Source organism: Chroicocephalus ridibundus, chromosome 3 (assembly GCF_963924245.1).
Source record: "Chroicocephalus ridibundus chromosome 3, bChrRid1.1, whole genome shotgun sequence".
NCBI lineage: Eukaryota > Metazoa > Chordata > Aves > Charadriiformes > Laridae > Chroicocephalus > Chroicocephalus ridibundus.
Window position 1 is genome coordinate 58,657,273 of NC_086286.1, and position 25,185 is coordinate 58,682,457.

Sequence of the window (25,185 nt, forward strand, 5' to 3'; positions counted from 1 at the left end):
GGCTAGTGAACAGGAAGATAGATGGGTATCTTCTTACAGAAATCTTAAAAAGTAACAAAAATTAATACCAATAAAAAAATAAAGGATTGAAACCTGTTGTAGATCATATTGACTTTCAAAAAAACCTAAAGGAATACATCACGCTGACATTCTCTGAGTAACAACAAAAAGGTTGAACAGGTAGAAATTCTATTTGTGAGTATTCCGTTATCTTGAGGGCTTTCTTCTTTTTAACTAATATTTATTATTTTTCTATTTTCTCTTTTTTGCTTGTTCATCTTTGTAGAAGTAAGTTTCTGATCTCCCTAAGTATTCTGTGCCTAGAAGTGTTCTCCATCTTTTTTTTTCAAATGTGCAAAGTGCCCAGAATGATTTTTAGATCCTTGTTATGATATTGTTAACAACGTTAATTCCTAGAGTCAGTTTTGCTAACCTCTGCCCTTCTGATTCAATATAATTTGCAAAGATTGTTGGACATTTGCATGTAATATTTTGTTAGGAAGAGTATTTTTGGGGAAAGTTTGATTCAGCATTCTGCTCTCACTTCTTACGCTTAGGTAGGAGTAACTAGGGAAGTGCTGACCTGTGTAGGAAATAAAGTATTGCACTTAAGGTGGTGAAACATGAGGTTTTCAAGGTAGTCTGGGCACGTGTTGGGTGTTTTGTGTTTCCTTTTTAAAATGCTCATGTCAAGGAAAAAGGTTGTATTCTTCAGTGTTACTATTGTACAGCTGAAGGGTCTGTTCATTTCCCTCTAATAAACAAACATCCATTCAAAGTAGGAACATTTTGCATTCTGAATACGCTTATTTAATGATAACAGAATTGGCGTTTCATTGAGCCATGTGTGTTGTTATATGGCTTTGTGGAATGAAGAGCAAAAGCGTGTAGGGTAGCTAACATTTTCATCTTCATTGGGTGAAGTGACCTTGTTTCTGCAGTGAGCCATCTTTTCAAGTGGGAAGTTTGCCTTGTATCAGCGGAATGGAAGTAGGTTGGCAGCAGTCTTGAGTCTTGATCCGGGTTTTGGAGCCCAAAAAGTATCACCTTGGATTTGGATTCCCCTCCATTCAGCGCACTGAGGGCATATCCTTGTATTTTATGCTTTTTTTTGATCTTATCCACCTGTTTGTCTTTAACAGTCTTTTTTGCTTTGTTCGTCTTTGGCCCCAGTTTCTCTGCTGGGAGACAAAGCGGCGTAGCTGCAACAGAGGAAAACCTTTGTGTGTTGCCAGCTAAAGGCTCTTGTTCAGATTTTGTTCTACAGAACACAAATCCCCGTGAAACTGGCTTTAAAATGAGATTGCCTTTGCTCTGCTGAGCAGAGAACTTCAGCATGATTTTTAGATCCTTGTTAGATTATTAAAAGCAATAGTTCCTAGAGTGGCCTACTTAAATAAACTTTGCAGGTAGTCACAAGTGCAAATGGTTGTTCTAACGGTTGTAATTACCGTAAGCTTTATGTTTTAAAAAAAATACCTTCTTTCTGGTAACTAGTCAGAACACAAGAGCAGAGACTACATGTAGCACTTGCTGGTTTATTAAATACTTGCCTATCCTACCCTACACAACTGGTCTAAAATGACAGCTACAAAGTGTGCCCTGGTCGACATTGAGGTTATGTCCGTTCAGGCAGAGAGCCCGTTGCCTGGCAAGCTACACAGCAAAGCAGTTAGCAAGAAACTCAACCACATTCTGCTCGGTGTGGCGTGGGCCTGAACCCCGTACAGCTGTGGAAACTCGTTGGGGCAAAGCTGTAGTTAATTCAGACGGTAGGAACGCAGGACAGCCATGCCGCAGTTCTGTAACTAGCTGAACAACTTTGGTTACTCCCTCTTGCTTAAAAGTAAAAATTTTCACTGCTCCACATTTCTCTTGCCACTGTTCTCGTGCAGTTCCTCCTTTCCTCACATTGGATCTGGCACTCATTAGATTCTTGTATGAGCAATTGGAGTTCATGTTTTGCCATGTAGGTTAGTTGCATAAGCTCATGAAAGAGTCTCAGAGGTGCTGGAAACGGCATAAGGTAAGTGGCAGAACTGCATGGCCGGGAGAGGCATTATAGGGACCGCGAGCTATGAGATTGGCTCTCAGCTTTGTGCAGCTGCTTCCAAAGCTGGAACATAAGAAATCTGTGACAGGGTCTGCAATTAAATTAATTTCCTGTATAGTAGAATAAATATCTTAATATGCGTATGCTAGCTCACTCACTGTGAGATGGGATGATGATACATATAATGTATATAATTATATATTTATTCTTTATATATTTATCTATTTATTATTTACATATTTAATTTATTTTTATATATTTCTTATTTCTTACTTTATTTTTACTTAAGCCGTAGTTGTTTCAGAGCAGAATCTCCTGCTAAGTGTGTAGACAGTACTAAGGAGAATAGCATGGCCTGAGCTTGCACCACAGTTTCACAAATACAGATTTTTTTTATTTTCTGTCCCAACTTAAGCAGCCTCCTTCCTCCAGCTGCTTGTTTCCAGTCCTATGCAACCCCTCTCTGGCCAGCACACCTGTTCATAGAGCCACGTGATAAACTAAACTGGAGAGTTGGTCCTGATTGAAAACAACTAGAACAAAAAAATCCCCTTCCTTCCCCTCACAGACAGTGGCTGGGCAAGCGGTTATGTGTGCGACAGGGGGAAGATGAGATAATGCCACATAAGATGGCGCTTTTGCTGAAATAAATATTTATAATATTATAGCCTCATTTGAAGCTTTAAAGTGCCAATAAAGCTACTGTGGATGCACTAGCTAATCAGACTGAGCCTGCATTGCCAGAGCAGCTAAGCCTGTCTCCTTTCTCAGCCTGTGCTCAAGTGTTTTTGCATGACATCCCGGCAGAAACCTATTGCACTTTGTGTTGGCTTAGTTTTCTGCTGACTTAACAGAGAAGCAGTTCAGCCCAGAGTCACAAAAACACCGGAGCTGGTGCAGGGGAGGGTGAATTGGGACAGCCAGCAGCAAAAAACCAATCTGTTGTGTAGATCCCACTGTTCGCGTGACCACGTGCCATGGCCAAGGCCAGAAAAAAAGCCTTGCAAAATGTTCTTTTAAAATTTATTTTTAAACCTTATTTTGTCTCTCTGGCCTGCATTGCCCATTTCTCTGCGTGCTCTGCAGCTGGAAAATGCAACGTGCTGTGCCTTTTGAGTAGTGGTGGTTAACAATGATGTAGACAGTCTGGTGTTAAAAAAAAAAAAAAATCTAAACAAAGTTTAACCGCTGAGTCCTGTTGTGAACTCTCACTAATTGAAGGCATTCCCTGCTTCAGCTTCAGGTATCCAAGTGAATCACAGGCCCTCATTAAATTCAAGACAGCCTAAGCCTTTTAGCTCAGCTTGTCCATTCCCTCTTCCCCGAGCCTTGTTGCTGCGTACTGACAGCTCAGTCTTTTTGCTCTGATTTTGAGTTCCCTCGGTACGAGTTTTACCAGTGAACTTTTAGTGCGATGTCTCGGCTAGCACTGGGTGGCTTTGCGCTTGTTTGTCTTCTCAGGCTTTTACTGCTTCGGGCCCGTTTCCTTCCAAATTCCCCCCATCCTTGCTATGTGCAACCATGGCCGGCTGAGGAGGATGGCTGTGTGCCGCAGGCAGCCCTTGCACTGGCCACCTGGGCCACCACCACGCCGATGGCCAGGGAAGTCTTGGACTGCGTCACGTTGACTGTGCCCATCTTCACAGTTGCTGTCAGGGCTTTGCGGTCTCTCACACGTCTCTCTAGCCCCTCTGGCAGCAGCATGACGTCTGTTTCTGACATTTCATTTTCCTTTTGTGTGAAAGGTTGCCTAAGCTGCCCTGTTTAACCAATTCTGCAGCACTTGCTTTGGTTCACCTTAACTGTTAAACAGCAAAGACAGCTGACATCTCAGCAGAGGCACGGAAAGGAGCTTGGCGTCTAGGCTGGGTCTTGTGCTGTGACTTAGTGGGGAAATATATCTTTATCTGTATTTAGCCAATTACTTTTGTGGGGATTTTTTGCTTTGTTTTGTGGTGTTAACCTTTTTCATTCCCCTTTTGTTCTTCATCGCCCTCCTCTGATGTAGGAACGTCAAACTTGTGGCTGATCCACAGAAGCTGGTTAATACTGAAGGCCACACCTGGTGTAAATTGCAACTGAAGTTGTTACTGACAGCACTGGGCATAAATTTGCCACTTCTGTAAAGCTTCAATTTTGCACAAGTTTCTCCTTGTGCTTGTGTTCTTCTTTCATATTTCAGGGGATTGTGCTTTGATTGGCTGGAAATCCTCTTCTGAAATGACCTCTGTGCCTCATCTTTCTTTTCTCCATAGTTTCCCACCATTGCTTTGAGGAAAATTTTCATTGTTTCAGAAGTGTCATGGCAATTTTTGCAAACAAGAACACTAACCAGCTTTCTGGATGCATAGGTTAGAGTGATTGTCTTAAGTGAACAAAGAATTGTTTTATTTGTTTCTCTGGCAGCAGAAGTGCCATGTCTGGACCAACACAATCTATGATGTAGATGTAAAATGCTTGATTTTAACTCCAAAGATTACACTATTTAAGGAGGCAAGTGTTCTTGATGCTATTTTGCCACATGAGATGCTGCGATATAGGAAAGAAACATTTCACAAAATAGTTTTGGGTGTTCTTAAACACACATACACTTCTCAAGGTTTTGGGAGATAGTGTATGGGTTCAATCACACCATAACTGCTGCCAATTAAGAGTCCCAGTCATAAGCACTGCACGTATGCAGAACAAAAAATAGAGTCCTTGTCCTAGAAAGACTTGCTAGTTACTCAAAGGGCAAGAGGTGACAAGTGCCTACTGACAGGCAGCTGGCAAAGCACAGGAAAATGGGCCTTTATCACAGTAGTATTGCCATCCCACTCACCCAGCAGTTTTCTTTTTTTGTGGTAGTTTCCAAGGGGGGGGAAAATTCTTGGTGTAGTTTGCAAATAGGCAAATTGTGAGAGGTTCTGTAGGTTTCAGGAGTCATGTCACGTGTCAGGGAAAGCAGAGGAAGGAGTGCAAAGGAAGCGTCAATGAGATGGAATTTATTCTGGTTGCTGATGTCTCAAATGTCTCTCTAGGGACAGAGGTTTGTTTAGAGAGAGGTGCCTTGATTTGCACCCAGAAATGGAGGGCCCTAGACTACAGAACCCATACTAAGTTGTCACCTTTCAGGCATACCATGAGGGCAAAGTGGTTTGCGATCTTTGTTTACTCCTGTGGGCATGCATGCAGGCAGCCTTGGTAAGAAGGGAAAGGAGATATCAATAAACCAGAGAAAGGACAGGGAAATTTTAGTAACTTTGTCAACACAGAATGCAGCTAGTTACTCCATGTGATGAGTCTGGTGCTCTGCTGAAGAAGAAGTAATCATTTCTGATGCTTAACACATTTAACATGGTCACAGCTTGTTACATGACATCTCTCTGCTGCTCATTCCTCCTCCTGTGTTGGCTTAAAGCAACAAAAATACCTTCTAAAAATCCAAGTTCCTTTTCTGCACAGGTCAGTTTGTTTCTTGATAAGGCACATAGAAAGGATGAACTATTAGGTCTTTTAGTCAGTGAATGCAGGCTGCCCAAGAGGAGTTTTGAAGACTTAAAGGATGAAAGAGGAAGAGAAATGAGCTTTCCTGAATCATATTTGTCAGTGTGTCAGAAGTTATTGCAATAAACAACTCAGCAGATTTCCCCATCCATCTTTTTAATCCCTTGAAGGTGTTTCAGCTTAGGAAAGGGGTTGTTGTAAATCAGAAGAAAAGCGAAGCATGAATATGTTTTTGGAATCTTAAACAAAGTCCTTCTGAAGTTTGTTTTTCAGGCTTGGACTGTATGTTTGGCAGTTGCTTTCTTTCCTACACCCAATAAGCACATCCCATTCAACACTGAGAGCACACTGCGCTGGTCAAGGTCGAGTGTGACTTTGTCTTCCCTGGTGTCGTACCAGGTGACAAGAAGAGGGTTATTGCGAACTGTTGGTGCCTGAAACAAGGTTCACTTTCTGTTTCTTTCTTTAGATGGCCCACTTGGTGTGATTGGAAAGGCTTTGTCACACAATTTTAATGGTATAAACTCACGTAGAAGCAGTAAATTTTCATAAGCTAAGTAATTGACTCTTTTTATTGTGCTGGTACTCGTTAGAACAAACTAGTGATGCTCGCTGCTCTATCTGTTTAGTACATACAAAGTTGCATTTCAAAGGGTATCCAGTTTACACACTCTCAGAGCAGACGTTGTATAACAAGTTTATAAACCACCTTATGAAAATTGTGTGTGTTTAATACACTAAGTGAATAATCTTCAGTAGATTTTTTAATAATAACATAAGACACTCCAAAGTATGTTCCTAGTAGTAGTCTTTTTCGAAAAAAGGAAATAAAGTCCGAATACTTTGGCTAAACTTCTTTTGGCACCAGTAGTACATGTGATACTATATTACATTTAAATGTTGAGTTCAATGATTTCTTTTTAATACTTTTTGTTGCTCGATACCACTAGAAAGGGGTTCCATGCAGTGACCCTCCAGAGAGCTTCAGTTTTTAAGATTCTGTCCAGCGTCTTTCTACCTTGTGTTAGTTCAACTCTGACGTCTTCAGTCCTTATTTTCACAAGAAACAAAATGTAATGCGATTACGTTCCAATATTTTGCTCTTTGAACCACTGTGGGTTTTTTCTTGCTTTAAGTGTCAAAGCAAGGCTAAGGTTTCATGGTACAAGCATTGTCAGCTTAGGTGTAACTGACATACTCTGAAACGTGTGTGCTACAAAATAGATAAGGGATGTTCAAAACTTTACAGTGTTTTCTCTGATCCCATTCATGGTGCAGCTGCTCAAGCAGCTGCGCTTAGCACAACTGGTGGCGGGGTGTTGGGGAGGAAGGTGATACTGTGCTAGTCAGTATTGCTGCAAGGCTCTGAAAATCATGATTTAGTAGTACAAGGCACGGTGGTACCACAAACTGCAAAATAAGGTACCATTACTGCTAGAAGATCTGTGAATCTCCGCCGTTCACTTGTGAATGGTGATGCCATTCACATCCCGGGTGCAGTAAAAGTAAATCCAGTAAATCACATTTCTTTCACGTGTTGTAGAGTGGCAACAAAAAAATCTTCTCCTGTTTCCCCTTTGCTTTTAAAATCTTAGCAAATTTTCTTTACCGGTAAGCTGAAAAATCTTCAGAGACGAGATGTCGTGCAGCACATTTTCCTTTACTGACAGGAAGTCAAAGTTCCTGAAAGCTGAGCTGATGTACTGCCTTGTCACAGATAATCTGGGTGCAAATCATGCATCCCTTGCTTAGGGCTTGCTGCCACTGAAAGTCAGGTGACAATGATTTAAATGACTTTCTATTGCAGAAAATACTTAAAACAGTCTTGAAATAATTTATGAATTATTCCAAATGAGAATCAAAACCCCTTTTTATATCTTTGTGTATTCAGAGTCCTTGAGAAAATTCTGAGCGACTCCATGTTTTCACTGCAGAGCTCTTGAAACTTTTTCTTCTGACAGTTCTGATCTTTAGGATACATTGCAAACTAAAGCTTTTCAGAAGGAAGATTGAGTAGAAGAGAGCTGTCCTGAATGGTTTTGTGTGTCAGGAAGAATTCTAGCATTGACCTTGGTATCATATGTCACTGTATGTCAGAGTTGAATTAATTTGGAAGCTTGTAAATTATGCAAAGCTAAACTCAAAACTGAAAGCTGGTATGATAATACTATATACAAACTATTGAATTATGTCTAAATAATGTTACGCTTGTCATAAAAAAGTGGTGTTTTGCCCAATAAGGAGAGGTGATGCTATTTTGAAGAGAAAAGCTCCCAAATTATGAAGTGTCTTGTAGTGAGACTTTACCTTTTTCCCTTTGAAAAAAAAAAAATAAATCTACAAAGTGTTAGAAATTCACTTGGCATTCCCTCGCTACAAAATGTATTTGTAAATGTACATTCCCAAATCTGTTGTTGATATCCAGAATGATGAGGAGCAATTTGCAGGAATAAAAGAACATGTGATTATAAATCATCAGCCATTTAGCTGAATTCTCTGCTTTATTTGACAAGCATATCAGATGATCTTCATAAACTGACTGAGCTCCAGTTTGAAACTAGCTAGGATTTTTAACTCTTGCTGCTACTGCTGGTAAGCTAGCTGGGTTTCCATGGACAACTGGGACTCATTTGGTCTTGTTCTCTAATACTGTGTTCCAGCTTAGTCTTCTCTCTCTCAGGTGATAATCTTTATACTGTCTGTGACTAAACAAGCACAGCTTTTCTAATCTTTTATAATTAATGCTAGGTTTGTCATTCCTATGGCATAGCCTATCTGCTTTTTTAGTTTCTGCGTCTGTTACAGTATTCACTTAATTCAACATAGGTACACGCACAGAGCTCTGCAAAGTCACTTTTACCTTGATGGTGTTTATCCTCAGGTCAGTCACATTTTCATTCTCATTTTCTGTACATCATTCATTCTGTGATCAACTTAATACTGTCAGGCTCCCAGACTCTTCTCTGATGTTTGCAAGTATGAAGTTCCCAAATTGTAGGTCAGATTTTTGTCATTAATCTCCAATGGCAATGGCTGTTTACTAAAAACTTTCATTCTGTTTCTCTTCATTTCTTCCTAAACATCACAGCAGCTTTTTCCTGTGTGATATCCTAGTTCCTCTCCACTTTGGTGATGCTTTCAAATTTTGGCATCACCAGCATCGCGCCTCAGTCTTTCCGCTGAGGTTGTTTAGTGGATAGTAAAGGAGAGCCCTCAGGCTGGTCCTCTCTCCTGTCCCACAGTTCTCCTGTCAAGGCTGCCTGTTCTCTTCTCTCTTAATCATGCAATCATAATAATTTTCTAGCCTTGCTAACATGTTCCTGTGTATTGCTGTAGCAGGGTTTTTTTTTCCTGAAGGCCACGTTGATGAGACGTTGTCACATTTTTGTTACTGGATAAAGGGTTGTATCTGACATAGCCTGCCTCTGGTAGACAAAGGTTATAGTTCTTTCTTATCTCCATTTTTTTAAAATTATTCTTTTCTTAAAAAGTGCATGAAAACCATTAAGCCTGTAGTCACTCTGATTTCCCCCACTCCTCTTACATTACTTAAATACAGGGGTTGATACTTTTCAGATACAAGGCACCAGGAGAAAAGGAACTTATTTAAAATGCTTATACAAGCTTTATGTTTGGGGTTTTTTCTTCCAGAATTTTGAAATTCCTGATTCACTCTTTGTTAAGAGTAGTGCATTCTGTTCTTATGTGTTTTGGTTTTTTTAATTCCGTCTTTAGTACCTCACTTTATTAGCTTCTACTTTTTAATTTCTGTGGCTAAAGACGCTTGCAATTTGTTTTCATTTCCTTTGCAGGCTCTGATGCTCATTCTCTAGTGTAGCAACTCTGTCTGTCTTTTCCTTTCTGTTAGAACTCGTGTAATTAATAGTAACGTACCATCTTCTCAGAAAGGCTACCCTGCAGAATTACAAAACTGTGTATTTGACTGCCTTTCCTCCTAGCGACCAGCAGTTACCACTGTTCTCAGGCCAGATGTCATGTGAGAGACCAAGCATTTTAATTAGTACATTTAAAGGAGTTTGAATTCATGGGTGAAGCAATTTAAAACATAACAATGACATGATAGAAAATAATGAAGAGGTAGCGTGGCCTTGCATGGTTGTTTTTAAGTTTGGGTTTTTTTGAAACTTTGCTGGTGGGTGGATGCTCCTCTGTGCCTCACTGGCAAAGGAATTAAATGGTTTTCTCACAGGCTAAGAGCTGTGAAGTGGCACGTGTGTGTGTCGGTCACGCGCTGAATGAAGTGTCACACCAGAACTGAACTGTCTGGGTCAGAAGCAAGCGGCAACTGGACATACATACCTTATCTGAGAGAGCCATGCTTTGTTTTCTTCATATGGGTTTTCAGAGTAGAAGGGAAATATAGTGAGACAGTGTTTGGGTTGGGATTGTATGCCTGGGGGATGACAATGGGGAGGCAGGAAGGGCAACGTGAATGTTCCTGCTGGCTGGCTTCTGAGAAGCTTGTGTCTTGAGGAGCCCTGTCCTTCCTCCTCTTTCTTGCCCAGTAAAAGACAAGGAGGCAGAGCTGCTGAGACCGTCCTTTGCCACCAGCAGCGCAAGTTCCATAAAAACTCTGGTCTAGTGGCTGAGGCACTGTAATGCGTGTCAGGAGGCATCACCATGTTACCACCTCCATCCTTGACTAGCTTCATGGCCTTAAGCAAGTAATTTCAGCCTCCAGGTCTGCATATTTAATCTCATTCTTCCCGATTTGTTTATTCAGTTTATAAACTTTCTTAGGGGCGAGAACTGTCTCACCATAGCAAATGGGGAGATGCCAAACACTACAGTAATAGGAATTTTAAGGTAACAGGGGTCTTGTAGAGCCATGGCAGCTGCCAGTACTTAAACATGCATCAGGAATTCACTGACAAGCTGACATGGTATTCTAATGCTCTGTATGTTGACCTCTTCTGCAACACGTTAGAGCTTAACATGATTCTTTCCTCTGTCAATGACTTTCATAAATTAAAAGTATGGAGTGTACAACTGTTAAGGGCTATCCATTATTCTCAGTCTCAGGACAGTTCTCCAGAGGTAAAAATAGATAGGAAGGATCTGTCATTCATTCAGAAAGTAGAGGCACTGCCCAGTTCCTGATAAATAAAATACCGTTCCACCAAGTAGAAACTGATGACATTGCAACTTCTGTCCTGTTTGTTTTTCCTTCCCTCCTCAAGTTAGCAATCTTAACTAGTTTTAAAACTCCCAACTCATAAGAAGCAAATAAGCAGTTCCTTTTGTTCTTTTGTTACCTACTGGTTGTATTGTTTTTATTTATAAGAAGAAAGAACCAGAGGTTAAATAAATGCAAACAGTAAAGCGTATATGCTAGGAAGTTCTCTTAATTCATCACTTGGCAGAGGAAATAAAAGCTGGCTCCCTAGCTAACAGCGTTACTTTTGCTTAGGGTTATTTGGCAGAAAATCCATCATCCTCTCTCCATTTGTGAGTATTTCATATTGACTTACACCCTTTAGCAAGGGTCAGTAGGGTAGAGTACACATAAAGAGTTCAAGTCCCATTTCAAAGGCTGAATTTTAATTTTAGTGGATGGTTTATTTTTAATATCATTTGAAAATGAAAGCTCTTTATTAGATGATTTTTTTTTGTTTGTTTGTGTTACTGGCTTTTTTGGTACTGAAATCTAATGTTGTTTTTGTGGACTACTTGCACAAGAATTAGGTTTGTTCAGACGTTTCCATCATGTTGGAGAAACCATTTTTTGCTTTTTATTTTCTGAGTCATTGTTCTGAATCTGCAGGGAGGAGTGCTTTGTTTTCTGAAAGCTTTTATAATTAAAATTGTTAATAATGTACAAATATGGAGGGGGTAATTTATGTGCTTATGTTTATGTGTGTATTTACTTTGTGAACTGGGTCTACTTCAAGGCTCCAGAGAAGTTAATACAAATGTGAAATGTGGTAAAGACGTAAATACATGTATTTCCATTTTTGATTATGGTAATTGCAGTTGGCAGAGTTTTAATATAATCTAGTAGAAGTTTGTATGTAGCAGAGTTTATTTTCTGTTTTCTACTGGTGTTCCATGAACACACGCATACTGAGAGTTCAGTTAATAGGCATTTCAGGGAGAATTGTTCAGAGCTACGTTGTCTTCTTTGGGATCAGAACTCCGAAATGTTTTTTTTTCTCATCCTGTTCTACCCTGTCTACCAGACCAATTTGAAATAATATCATGGTCTGGGGAAAAAGTTAAGGTATGTCTTTATATGTTCTTGGAAGAAAAATACACATGCAGAGGATTCCTAAGATTTTTATTTGCAGGTGCTTTGTTTTGCCTCATAAATTTTTTTAAGTACTCTGATAAGACAATATAGAAGAAACATATAGTGATTTCTCAAAATGTATGCTGACATCAAATTTTTGGTTTTTTTAAATTTTCAAACAACAAACCATATGCGTTGTTCTGGGAACTTCTGAATTGTTTTAACAGAAAATAGTTACTTCTCTTTGAAAACAGAAATTAGGTTCACTTACATATCTAATCTTATGGCCAGTGGGATTAGCTTTAAAGAAAAATATCAAGAATTCATGACTAGGGTTATAAATATGTTTCTAAACCATTTCTAAACATGTTAATTAGATTGCAAATAATACTAGGTTATGTATGGCTAGTATGATTTGTTAATGGGAAGAGTGTTGCTCTGGCAAATAGCCAAAGTGCCTTAGAAGGTCAGATGTTGACAGTATTTGAAAGTGTTCGGAGACTGTTCTCTGATTATATAAAATAATACATTAAAAGATTAATATCCTAAATGGTATATATCAGGGTCAGTTTGCTGCTCGGACCTTGCCATTTTATTTGTGCAGTTTTATATAACTGCTGTGTAATTAATTTGATTTGATTGAGAAAACAGATTAGATTCAAATACAGTAAGAGAAAATGTGGGTTACAACTGTTTTTAAATTTTGGGTGGCCTATCTGTCTTTTGCATGGTGGGTCTTTTTGTCAGTCCCTTTATCCTTGATGTGCCACGCTGGCAGCTTTATTGAAGCGGACAATCTCAAGCTCTTCAACTTTGCTTCCTGCAGTAATAAGGCACATGCTTGTAACGTGTCTTCAACTTAGCCCCAGCTGCAAGCTCTGAGGGGGCATGAAGCTTCAGGGACAGAGCAGATGCTTTACATGCATGAGGAGACGCTGCATCTATCTGCTGCCTCCATCTACCGCATCTCAAACAGGGCTCCCAAGAGGCTGAGTAACAGCTTCATAAATCAAGGGCTGCAGGTTCAGCTTTTCCTGCAGCCAATTAGGAATTCAGTGTATGGCTTGGGGTCCTCCGCTGCGCGAGGAGCGGGAAAGCACAAAAATGCCAGGGAGGGACACGGACGAAAGAGTGGCTGAGATGACAACGTGATAGGCAATTATGAAGAGGAACTGACAAAAAAATTTAATAATTTATAATCTGTAGTAAAGGGGGATCCACTAATAATGCAGAAATATTTCAGAAATGGTAATGGGTAGTTTGCAATGACAATTCTGTTGCCTTAATTACATGAATTGTGGTTAAGTGGATAAATTTGCAATAGGCATTAAAGAGTTGGCTTAGCCATGAACAGTTGAAAGGATTTGGCTTGTAAACTAGCAGAATTATGGTTTGGTTTGGTTTTGGTTTTGGTTGTGTTCTTAATTGGGAAATCCATGTAGGAAAATCCTTCTCCATGTGGGATTTGTTGGTGTGTGACCTTAGTACCTTCACTCTCCTCAGTTTGTAATTCTTTCTGTAAGATAGATTACACGTATGCACACACATATGGTTCAGCAGACACAGTTATTTTCCACAGCAATTTTAACCAGCTGAGTCCTTTTTCCTCATCCAAAAATTATAGGGAAAACAGTAAATACATATTAATAAGTTTGACACAAGCCATCAATCTTACACTTTGAGTAGAGGATACTGCCTTTGTAGAGTTTATTTTAGAAATATAGGCGATTACAACCAAGCTAATGCCTATCTGCAAAAGGTTTTGGAGGGCTTACATCTGAAAAGCTTCCACGATTTCCAAAGTTGCTCCTGCTGTATTTCTCCATGCACATGGCTATTGCATAAAGTCTGTGCAGCACAGTGAGCTTTACGTGCCTGCTTCTTCTGCCCTTGTCTGCTCTTCTGTGGCTTTTGATGCATGTTCTCACCACTAGTCGTTTTTTCCCATCTCCCAAAATACTATTGATAGTATCTGCTGATTTCTCTGTCTATGGTAAGTCATTCTGTGTATTGGTATCTTTAATTCTGTGTGTGTTTAAAACATGTCTCGCACTCTTTGTAGAATTTCCACCAGCACCGAGCTCACCAGCTAAGCTCTCGGGATGTTCTTGTAGAGTAATTTACAGCCTTTGCATCAGATGTTTCACTGGGCCATTTTTTCATCAAGACAAACTGCTAGGCAGTGCAATATTCTTCCTGGGGATACATAACAGGAGATGCCTTCTTCCATGAATTTCTAAAACATGGCTCAGTAGTTTTGACAAGAATAGTGGTGTTGGCGTCCTCTCCCAGGCCAATCATGAAGGCAAGGCATTCTGTCTTCTAGCAAAGTCTAAATGGAATGAAATAAAACCAGAAACTGCTCCTCCTCCTAGAAGGAGGATTCACTACAGCGTACGCTTTCAGTGTACACTGAAAAGACAGTGCCTAAATCATGGGCAAAATCATCATCATAATTAAGGAAGCACTCCCCAGGATTCTTGAAAGCCGGAGTGGGGAATACTTTCAAAATGTGTGCCTTGGTAAAGGGTCTGGGGGAGTTTTAACAAGGCGGCAGCCCAAGGCAAATAGTTGCATGCATTATGGAGTAGGCTTACACTGCAGTGATTGATGACTCGGTGCCTGGCATGCCGCGGGTGATTGCATCAAATGACAGGAGCATTGATCATCCTGGTTCAGCGGCGGCTCTTTGTTGTGTGGCAGCCGCTGTCGCCTCAGCAGACACCGCTCTCCCACCGTCCATGCACTGGCGCTTTTGTTTTGTGATGCGAACAAGGAGAAGCACATGTGGTGATTTGCCTGGCCTGGCTGCCTCTCACAGACGTGCCCATCTGTGAAAGTATGCGGGAGTGCGTGAACACCTACCGCCCAGTGTGCAGTGGTAGTTGGTTAAATGGATTTTGTCTCTGAGTTGTGATAGTCTCTGAGGGTACCTTGTATGGCTGCAAAAAATGATGTATTCGTCATTGACTACCTGTATCGTCACTCATTGCCTGATTATTTTGCTGCTCTTTAGAAAGTATGTCATCTTCCAGGGCGTACGCTGAAGTGGTGTTCTGTCTCAAGAATAAGATCCTTTCCATCTTCTCTTTTCTTTTTCATGAATCAGTGCAATATTGGCGCTAAGGCAGGTGTTACTTAATGGCCGTTTGATGAAATGGGTAGAACTTTTCCAGGGAGGTAGATCTTCAGGTTCCTTGCCTGCCTCTTGAAGTCAGCGTTTTCCAGGTGCTTGTAAGATGACTTCTCAAAGCATGTTCAAAGTCCATTTTCCGTAGCTCTTCCAAGGGGAGTAGGAGGAGCCAAAACCCGAGAGCTCAACAGAGAGCAGCTTCAGTTTGATGGAAGGTGTATTTGTGGTAGGAGCTTCAGCCAACTGGATCTTTTAAAACAGAAACTAAATGAAAATCTGGTAGTGAGATACCCAGAGAGAAACATGGTTCAGGTGGGATGAAATTTATTTTAAACATTTAGCATAACACTATGGGTACCATAAGTTAATATACTCCTTGCAGTTGGAGAATTGTAGAAGAGCCTTAAATGAAGATCCATCAGTGCTGCTGTTAATAATTCCTTCCACGCAGCTCCAAATAAAAAAGTGGTGATGTTTCAATATTGTAATTACCAGAAGGCTAATAATTCTTTGCCAAAGGCCATGATGATCTCTTAAGTATGAGATAACGTAATTGCCTCATTCCTGTGCCATTAATTGTGCTCCATTTTAAAAATGTGGTTATCTGTCTTATGAGCAAATGATACTCTGTTACCTCAAAGGAAACGTGCTATGAATGGTAAAAGGATGCAACCTAAAATTCACAGTTCTTTTGTTTGAATTTTTCTAGTTTGTATTGTATCAGAAGGAGGTTAGAAAAGGGGAAACTGTGCATATTTGGTTAGGGTATTCAGCTATGCGTTAAAATTCATGTGAGGGGCCAACACTTAGCCTATGAGTTATGGGTCTTTACATGAGTATAGGACGCAGGAGTTAAGAAGTGGCTGTAAAACCCAGCAGGCTTAGCAGGGGGATTCAGAGAAACATGTAGCCCGTGAAGCCACATACAGCTCTCTTTATTTCTATTAGAATGAATTGTTTGTGGTTTGTAAGACGTCTTCAGGGTTTTAATCTCTAGTAATAAATCTAAATAATGAGCTCATTACTAGTGAGCTGTGAGAAGATGTCAAATTTTACATTTAAAATATCAGAGTATGGTTTGACAGGGTGGCTAGGGATAAATTAACAGTTTGCCACTGTTGAAATGTGAAATGTTCTTTCCCCTGCTTCTGCTTGTCTGCTTTTGCTGCTTGTTTGAACATGTTCAGACGCTTGTCTGGTCTCACTTCAGATGATTCAAATCTAACCCAGTGGAAATTTTTTTTTTCCCCCCTGTGTTTTTCTCTTTGTTTGTTTTCTGGTTAGCAAATTCCAACAGTTTACCTTCCAATTAGATGAGTGCCAAAACCTGCTGGAAGTCTGGTCAGCAGGGAGGGAGGGAGAAAGGTGGAAGAATTAAGAGGGAACAGGAATTGCTCTTTCAGCAAGGCAGGGTGCTCATTTGGTTCAGCCACAGTGTAAAACCATGCCCTAAATTGGTGCTTTGTAGGCAGGAATTACTGCAGTTGCACTTCTGTGTATTTTCAAGAGGGGGAGGCGGGCAGAGCCGTGGAGATGGGCAGAGCGTGCTTTCTGTCACACAGTGCCACTCCTGTCAGCTCCCGGAGTTTTCAGTTTGATTCCTCCCCTGAATTTCACATCCAACATAGGCAGCATGCATATATAAGCAGGCCTGTAAAAACCCCTGAAAGAGGAATTGTATCCTCAATTGTGAGAGAATCAAGATTTAAGAGTTATCTTCAGCTGTCCGGCTTGTAGTAAATAAAATGACTTTTCTGCACAGTTTTTTTGTGTCTGGGAATAATCTGTACGAGCCATTGTGCCTATTCGTTTGTTTAATGTATGGGACGCTCTTGGAAAGTTAACAGCAATTGGTATTTAAAGTGAATTACTGTGAGAGGTCATGCTGTAACCTTTAGTTTCGCATTTAAAGCTGCTCTGCATTTCAGTGGTAAAATTCGTCTCTTTCTTAGGGAAACAGAAATGTTTCTGAGCAAAAGGTTGAAATAGCTTGTTATGGGGTCCCAAGGGAATCAGGGCGTAGATGAGGTGTATTCCTGGCAGCCAGCGGCAGTGACAGTCGGCTGAGGCCTGAGACTCTGGGCCACTGGAGACAAGTCTCCCTTGGAGGAAGGCAGCATGAACTGAACTGCTGCTGTCATGGGGTATGATGGCAGGGGACTTGAAGGTAAACCTTTTTTTCAGCTGACGTATTTTGTTTGTGTGGGGAAGTTGAAAATTTCCAGGAGATTTTTTTTTTTTTTTCTTCCAAAGAAATTTATATTAAGAGAGGTCTCAAGTGCTAGAGTATCGGGACGTGGAGGGTTTGCTGGTGGAACCAGAATCCGGGCATTTATAGCGTGTCTCTCTGGGGGTGCTCGTGCAGGTGGGCTGCTCTCTGGCTACATTTGGAGAGACTTCCCTGCAGAGAGTCTCGAGTGAATAATAATCTACTATTGAACAGAACTTTATATAATCTGCTTTCTGAGAATAAAGTTTTCTTGTGGTCAGGACTTCTTGTGGAATAAGACTCATTAGTAGCTGTTAGAAAGAAGTGTGATCTTTTTGGCTGAAGAAGACAGGACTCCCATATCTGCTGGTTCAGTCAGAAGCATGGATTGGTGGTCAACAGTCAGAAACCTCCAGTGCCCGTACCTCTGCAGAGCACATACTGCCCTGGCACCTTTCTTTAGCAAAGGGTGAAAAGTCCCTGTTACCTCCAATGAGGAGGTAAAAACTTTGACAGCCGATGCTAGCTATTTTCTTCATGGCACGAAAAATGGTCAGCCTCTGTAGGTGCGTGTGTAGTTTTCTCCTGGACTTTGTGTCCTGTGGTGGTAGCAGCGAGTGCGTGTGTTGCATGCCATCTGAGAATGCGTCAGAAAAAAAAAAAAAAGAACAGGAAAACTCCCTCTGTTAGGAGGGAAAAAAAAAAAGAAAGAAGAAAAAAAAGTATCTGTTACATTCCAAAATCAGTCATAATAATGGAAGTTCACATCAGATAAATTGCTAGAGTCAGAATGGACAAACATCTGGTTTATTCATCCCTAGCTATACTAACCAAAAAATATGATATCCTGTTAGATAAATCACTGATCATCCCAGTTTATCTTGGCGGTTGTGCACCTTGGTATTTTTCACTTAAACAAGAACGTATCAGTACTTTACAGCTAGCATGCCTCCAGCTCCAGGTTCACAGTTCATGTGCTTCTGTGACTTTGAACTCTTCTTTTCCTGAGTTTACCAGCAGACAGCTGCACCAGAACAGATATGTTTACATGTGGGGAGTAAAAGGCAGCGTGCAGCTCAGAGTTTCCATTTCCTTTTACATTGTTCAGGAATCCAGGCTCACAATTCGTGTCCTAAAGCTTCGCCTCATGTGTATGCATCTGACTTGGCCCTTTAGAGTACAAATGTTTTATTTTGACATGGATTTGTTGATAGAAAGGGCTGAGCAGGGAGAAGTTACTTTCACTAGAAATTACCCTCAGTTTACATGAAGTTCAATTGTGGGTGAAATAATCTTTTTTAAAAAAAAATCTAAACATCACTTTCTGTAAGGCTTTTAAGCAGTATGTAAATATGAGGCTAATGTGGAACCACTTCATGCTGCTATAGCATGATAGATGTATTTTAGGCGGAGAAAAATTACATTTTGTACTAAGCATGACGGTGAAATCTGATTAGCTGCTTAAACCATGACACTGACTATTTAAGCTATTGTCATGCGTAGGTGATAAAATATTCCCAGATGTGCTTGGCAAGGCAGTAATTCCATGAAGAGGTTACGGTAATTATAAACAAAACAAAACCATCAGAGGGATTTGTTCATTTGCCTGAATGCTGAAGTGCAATTAGAGACTTCAGTGAAGAGTATCAATTGTTCTGACTTCACACTGCCCAACAGACTTCTCATCATCGCTATGGCTTAATTCCACGTTTATGAGCGTTTCCTTCCCCTTTTGTACCTGATTTGGATATTTCAGGTTCTTGCTCTGAATGAAAACTATGGTTAGTTGGTTATTTTGGTAGCTGAAGTGAGTGAACTAGATGTTATGTAAATGACCTGTAGAAAGACCTATACTCATTTTGTGTTGTGTTTTGCCTACTGTTGTTTTAAAACAAGATTCCCCAGTGACCCTGGTGTGCTAGAATGAGCCAAGCCTTTGGTTACCCTCACATGGGTCTTTTATGAGAAGAAATTATTTGAACTTATTGGAGCATTTTGATGCAGTTTACTTCTCATATATGTCTATATTAATTGCTGTATTTGACCTATGGCCCACTATTAAAAGTAATGTAATGGTAGCGCAGTTCTGGTACATGAGATTTTAATTTTTAATCTTCATTCTAATGTTCCTTGTGATACTTGGGCTATAAAATTGGAGCATAAGATCAAATAAGAGGGCATTTGTTGAATTAGATTTTGCACTTTATATGACCACACAGTGAGAGTCCAGAGAGCTGTACTCACTGAAAATAATACCCAGAAAATAATCTTTTAGGACTTGTCTGGATCATTGTCCAGCCTTGTCAGCTCAAGAAGGGGATCCGGAATGTAAAGCAAGGCCTGGGACTCTAAAATCCCTGATCTGGATCAGCATTGTTATGTTCTCAGGCTGGAAGTGCAAATACCTGTATGTGTTCTATGAGCTTGCTGAAGGCAAATCACTTACCTCTTTACTTTCATTAGAACCTCTGTGTTTGTGGCCTGGGAAATGAAAGCAAACCATTAACAACATGCCAGCATCATCCCATCTCTTACAAACCTTTTACCTGCTTGCAGGGGCTCAGGGGGCTGGGAAATGGCCGCTTGGCAGGGGACAGGATGAAGAGGCTTTCGAGGAGGGGACCTGAAGCTGGGTAAAGACTCTTTGTAGACAGGTAGAAGTGGCTGCATCATCAACTTTCCTTCAGTTGAGGTACAGCAGCAGACCGTATCTGCTTAGGTAGTTGTTTGTTCCCAAAATCTTTGTCAGTTCACATGTAATCTGTAATTGCCTTCTGCTGACAAACCATGTATGAGAAATAATGGCCGAAATAAATGAACCCATGTATTCCTTTATATTTCTGTTGGTATATTTAAAGTGATTAACTCTTTTATCTCATAATCTCTAAACGTAGACTAGCTTGAAACTTCCCATTTAAAGTCTGTATTTGTTTTCCATTGACGCTTTCATTGGAAAGCAGGAAACAATCTGAAAGTAATTGTATTAAGTGTTTCAGCACGAAGATTTTAAAATATAATAGCTTGGCATATTACTCTATCTCCTCACTATTCCTCGGAGGAAATAAAACGGAGTTAGCAACTTTCATCCAGGCAGCTTTTCTACTACATCCTGTTTCCTTCCGCACACTGGAGAAAGCACCGACATTCCTCTCCCTTTCCTCCGCTTCGAATGAAGAAACCCCATTCTCCCTGTTGTAGTGTTCTGCTAGCTTTTCAAACGCTGATAGAGGATTTGGGTTGTTTGTGCGTTTCGCCCTCCGTATCAAAGGAAATCATTACAAAGAATAGAGGGATGTGCACAGCTCCCCGGGTAAGCCCCTGCGCAGCTTTCCTGGGTGTTTGCCCTGGCTGCTGAGGCTGCCTGAAGGGTGTCGAGCTCCTCCCAGAGAGCCCTGAAGTGCTGTGTGTGCCCTTACTGTGCTTGCTGGGAGGCTGAAGTCCCTGCTTTTCTCTCACCGAAAGGTAGACTCGCAATCCCCTTTTCTCTAAGGAAAACTGACCCTTGAAAAGGCTTGGCATGAAGAGGATTAACTCCCTGGAAACTTTGTTTGGAAATGTTAGGAGACTGCTATGTGTATACGCTGGCAATCTCCGTAAGAGACAAATTATTTTCCCACCCTCTCAAGTACTTGGTAGTTTATCTGTTGTTTATATTAAAGATTGATTGTGGTTATATATTCCTGACTCAGAGTTCTCATTAATCACGCCGTGCCACATAGGAGACTGGGGAAGAAGAATGGGGCTTACTGGAAAGTAGGCATGTGATCCCTGCCGCTGCTTTTAATATAACTTCTCCTAACATTAGCTTTGTTCCTGTGAATTATTGTGTTTGTGTAAACCTCTTTTTTGGGGGGGAGAGGTGGGGGTGGGGTTTTTTTGTATGGTTTTGTTCGGTATGTCTGGTTTTCTCAGGGCTATTCTGAAAAAGATAATATACTTATTACAATGATTTTGGAGAACGTTAATCATGACACTTGCCATGTTACTATTTCAAGAGGTCCCTGCTCACCCCCCGCATGCCCACCCCCTTGTTTGCTAGCTCTTGCTTCCTCCCCCAGCCCCAGCAGCCGTTTCCTCCCTCTGAGCAGAGCCACGCAGGCAATTGTTTCAGCCTGTGCAAAACGAAGGGGTGGAAAAGGACCAGTGGGGTGAGGAAAAATGCACAAAGGCTGGGACTTCCTAAAGCACATCGGCTGCCAACAGAAAGATGCTTTCTCCCACAGCAGCAGAGCTGATCTGCGCCTCTTCCTCCTTGACCCTGGCTGAAGGTTCCAGCCCTGAGATGTTCAATCAGCTGTTTGTGGTTCCCTTCTAAGCATGAGGGGCAAAAATGCTGGCAAGTTTTTGCAAGTTGGTTGTGGTTATGGGGACACATTACCAGCCTGCCTGGAGTCAGGTCCAGGAGCCTCTGGAGCAAGCTGTTCTCCCACCCTGGTTTGTCCCGTCACAGCTTCCAGAAGCACGCATTAGTCCCAGCTCTTCAATGTGATCCAGTGGGAAATAGTGACATCGGCAAATTTTCAGCCAACTTAAGCCCATGAATTTCTGAATTGCTGGGCACTTGTGTTTGTCTAATAAAAAGAAATTATTTGGATTTTAAAAGAGGCAATTGAAATAATTGATATTTGACAAATCAGAGTCTGAAGAGATTGACATCATTTAATACAGACTGTCTTCTTTTTCATTTATAGCTCTGTTAAAAATACTTTCCCTGCCGTATCCTAATTCTGCACAGATTTTCTTCCTGAGTCATGTTACATTAATGTTTGACTTCTTCGGTGCTAAGTTCCTTTACAGAATTCACTGTTTAACGGTATCTTCAACACTGAGACATGACTGTAAATCCTGGGTTTTGTTTTTAATTAAACATCTGTTCCACAAAAGCAAGAGATGACCAGAAGTTTTGCAAAGCTAGGAGAATTTAGGTCCACTAATTATGATGAAAGCACATCTTTAGTGAAATAAAAGGGAGGAGGAATAATGTAGGGAAGTCTTAGATCTGTAAGAATTTTAAACATTTTAAATAAATATAATTATACAGAAATAGCTATTTTAGAGGGTGAGATGTTTTTAAAAGACTTTGATTCCAACTGATTTGTATTGCTTGGGGTTTTTTTTCCCATGTGACTACTTTTGATGACATGTTGTACATATCAAGAATAAGATAATTTATTTCTGAGTTGGGAATAGTTTTTTAATCAGATTCAGTAATGTAAATAGACCTCTATTTCAAAGTTCATTCAAAACCGAGTACTGGGGTATATTTAAGTGCGCTGTATGCTAAAGCAGAAATATCCCCCAGTGTTTAACCGAAAGCATGTTTTATGTGTGGTTTTGTTTTGTTTTTTTAATGTTTAACAGTAACTGAAGCTGGCTTTGGTGCTGACATTGGGATGGAGAAATTCTTCAACATCAAATGCAGAGCCTCTGGCTTGGTTCCCAGTGTGGTTGTACTTGTTGCTACAGTGAGGGCTTTGAAGATGCATGGAGGTGGGCCAAATGTAAGTTTTCGCACCTTTCTTGGAAATTAAAATTGTTGCTAATATTTGAAATAAGTAAAATATCTTGGTTTAAGAAATATTGGAGGTAACTTATGGGGCAGTGTTTGGATATCCCTCCTGAGTTACCTCATTATATAGCTGTTGCCTCCAAAGGTGATGCAGGAATGGAGAGGCGTAAATGAAAGAAGAGGAATGAAAGAGCGCTGAAGTAGTACTAAATCTTGCTGAAGAAGGGAAGTTTGTTTGCATGAAAAAAAAAAAACTATAATATGTATATATATTCTTTTCCCTGCCTTTTGAAATAGCGTTTATAAGAGCACTGAAGTAGTCGCAGTCTGGGAAAGCTGGCAGCTGAGGAGGAATGAGAAGAGTTCAGGTTGCAGTATGTGAGCGGAAGTAGGGAACGTTATTAGTGAAGGTTTTGAGATTTCTTTCACTGCAATAATGGGAACCCCTTCTGTCCTTTTAATCTGCTCAGGTTAATTCCCTCAGGGATGCTAACATAACTGATAGAATTGTGCAAGTGTTTTCCCAGTGTACCAAAAGTCACCAGTGTATACATTTTTTGCTATTTAAGCCATGAAGAGACTTGTACGGATTACTGATTGGAGAAGTACTCCTCAGTCATGCAATCAGATCAGGCTCTGCTAGCCCAGCAGACAGACACTTAACTCCTAGAAACACTTTCATCTCCCCAGCAGCCGGCAAGTGAAGGATGCTGCTAGGGAAACAGTCTCACTGGGTGAAAATACCAGAGCTGTTTCCACAGCCACAAGATTTTGGAATGCACGGTCTCCCTTACAGCGAAATCGTCTCTTAGAGCTATAGCTGAGCTGTCCTTTTTCAGTCTTTTAGGTTGACATAATTATATAACTTTGTATCATTTTAGTCCAATTCTAATGCAGGTTTTCTTTGTTTTTAATGATATTCCTCCATGCGTATCATGTGTATTATCATTCAATCTAGCAAAAACAGGACTTAAGTATGTTTTAATAACTGTCTGTGTTTCTGTCTGACCTGTGTCTTTAGAAGTATAAAGCTTTCATTTGTTTACATAATGCATGATAGAGGCATGTAGAGTACCAGATACTTTCACTGGGAGGTTAACTGTAAAATGGACCCAGACCAATACTTGAGACAAAAGTGACTAAGTCCAGTCCAGTCCTTGAAGACTCACTGTAGTATACCAGTGATACTCTTTTTATACCTTTGTGCTTTCCAGTAAAGTGAATTACTTGCATGCAGTTCCTTGCCACAGGCAGTAATTACAGGACACCAAAGATGACGTTCCTCTTCTGGTCCTCTGTGTCACTGTTATTCCTTCAGCTGCTGGAGGTTGCTGGCCATTGTCTTTGCCCTGCGGGTGCGTTGCTAAGCACGTAGAATGGGATCCAGTTACCTCCTCTCTGATAAATCTTTTCCAACTGGTTGCGGAGTCACTACCTTTATCTTGCTACCCAAATCCAACAGGAAGTGTTGCTATTCTCCGTGTACTGGTGTAACTTGGAATAAAAGAGAAGCTGCAGTTGAGCTGTGGTGTTGTGTGCAACGTGCGTGCTGACTGGCAGTATAGAAAGTAAGCAAAAGTGCACTTCTGACCAGTTAGGATTATGACAAACGTCAATCTGTGGTGATTTTGATTGTTTATTATTCCAGGTAACTGCTGGTGCCCCCTTGAAGAAAGAATACACAGAAGAGGTAAGAGGAACTATTATAAAACTTTAGGAGAAGGTTTTGTTTAAAGGGACAAAATACTGTGGTATATGGAGTATCAGAAATTCTCATAGTTCTGGCTGGATAGTGTGCAGCCTCAGGTTTAACAACAGCATGCTCTAATGCTGACATTCAATGAACACCTTTAACAGGCGTTGCCAACAAGTAAAGCCATCTCATCTTCCCCCAACCACTTGGTGTTATCCCTCTTGTGTGTGCTATGGGTGTGACTGCATGGTAGATTCTACTAAGGAACTGAGCTAGCTGAAAAACGACTTTTTTTTTCAGTAGTTTTTCCAGGACCACTAAGTTTTCAGACTGATCAGCTCTTCATTCTAGTCCATCATACAGGCATTTATGGCAGCACAAGAGCAGAGTGGTGCAGGAGTCAAAGACATTCCCTGAAATTAATGATAGCTTAACCTGTTCATTAAACAGCAGGTTTAATCTGTTTGGTTTGGGGTTCACATCTGGTGTTGGATGTCACTCTTCAAACAAGAGTGGATTCTACAGGTTTGTTTTCTTTGTCTTTTTGCTGTAGACAGATTCTGGTCTTTTGGTTTTATCAGGCTAAGGATATGTGTGTTGTTGCAATTAAGACAAGGCCTACGAAGTGTGAGGCAAAAGAGTAAATAAGGAAATCCAGTTATGTGCTTTTATCTGGGATACATATGTATATATAGATTAGACTATGCATCTAACACATCTGGATGTCAACCCCCCACCCTACTATTATAGTTTGTTTATAAACTTTGCAAACAAGAGACTAACAGCCCTTTCACAGTCAGGACAGGCAACCAGTCATCAGCTGCATTGTCTTCTTGTGTCCCAGAAAAGAGC

At 40.6% G+C, this 25,185-nt stretch overlaps 1 protein-coding gene across 5 annotated transcripts in view; it reads left to right on the forward strand.

Annotated features, from left to right (window-relative positions):
* MTHFD1L (methylenetetrahydrofolate dehydrogenase (NADP+ dependent) 1 like) overlaps window positions 1–25,185 on the forward strand; it is a 161,076-nt gene that overhangs the window by 67,222 nt on the left and 68,669 nt on the right. For all 5 annotated transcript variants that reach the window (XM_063329295.1, XM_063329296.1, XM_063329297.1 and 2 more), the window contains 2 exons: window positions 22,493–22,632; window positions 24,289–24,330. In XM_063329295.1, coding sequence (XP_063185365.1) covers window positions 22,493–22,632; window positions 24,289–24,330 — 182 coding nt within the window. The remainder of the gene's footprint in view (window positions 1–22,492; window positions 22,633–24,288; window positions 24,331–25,185) is intronic.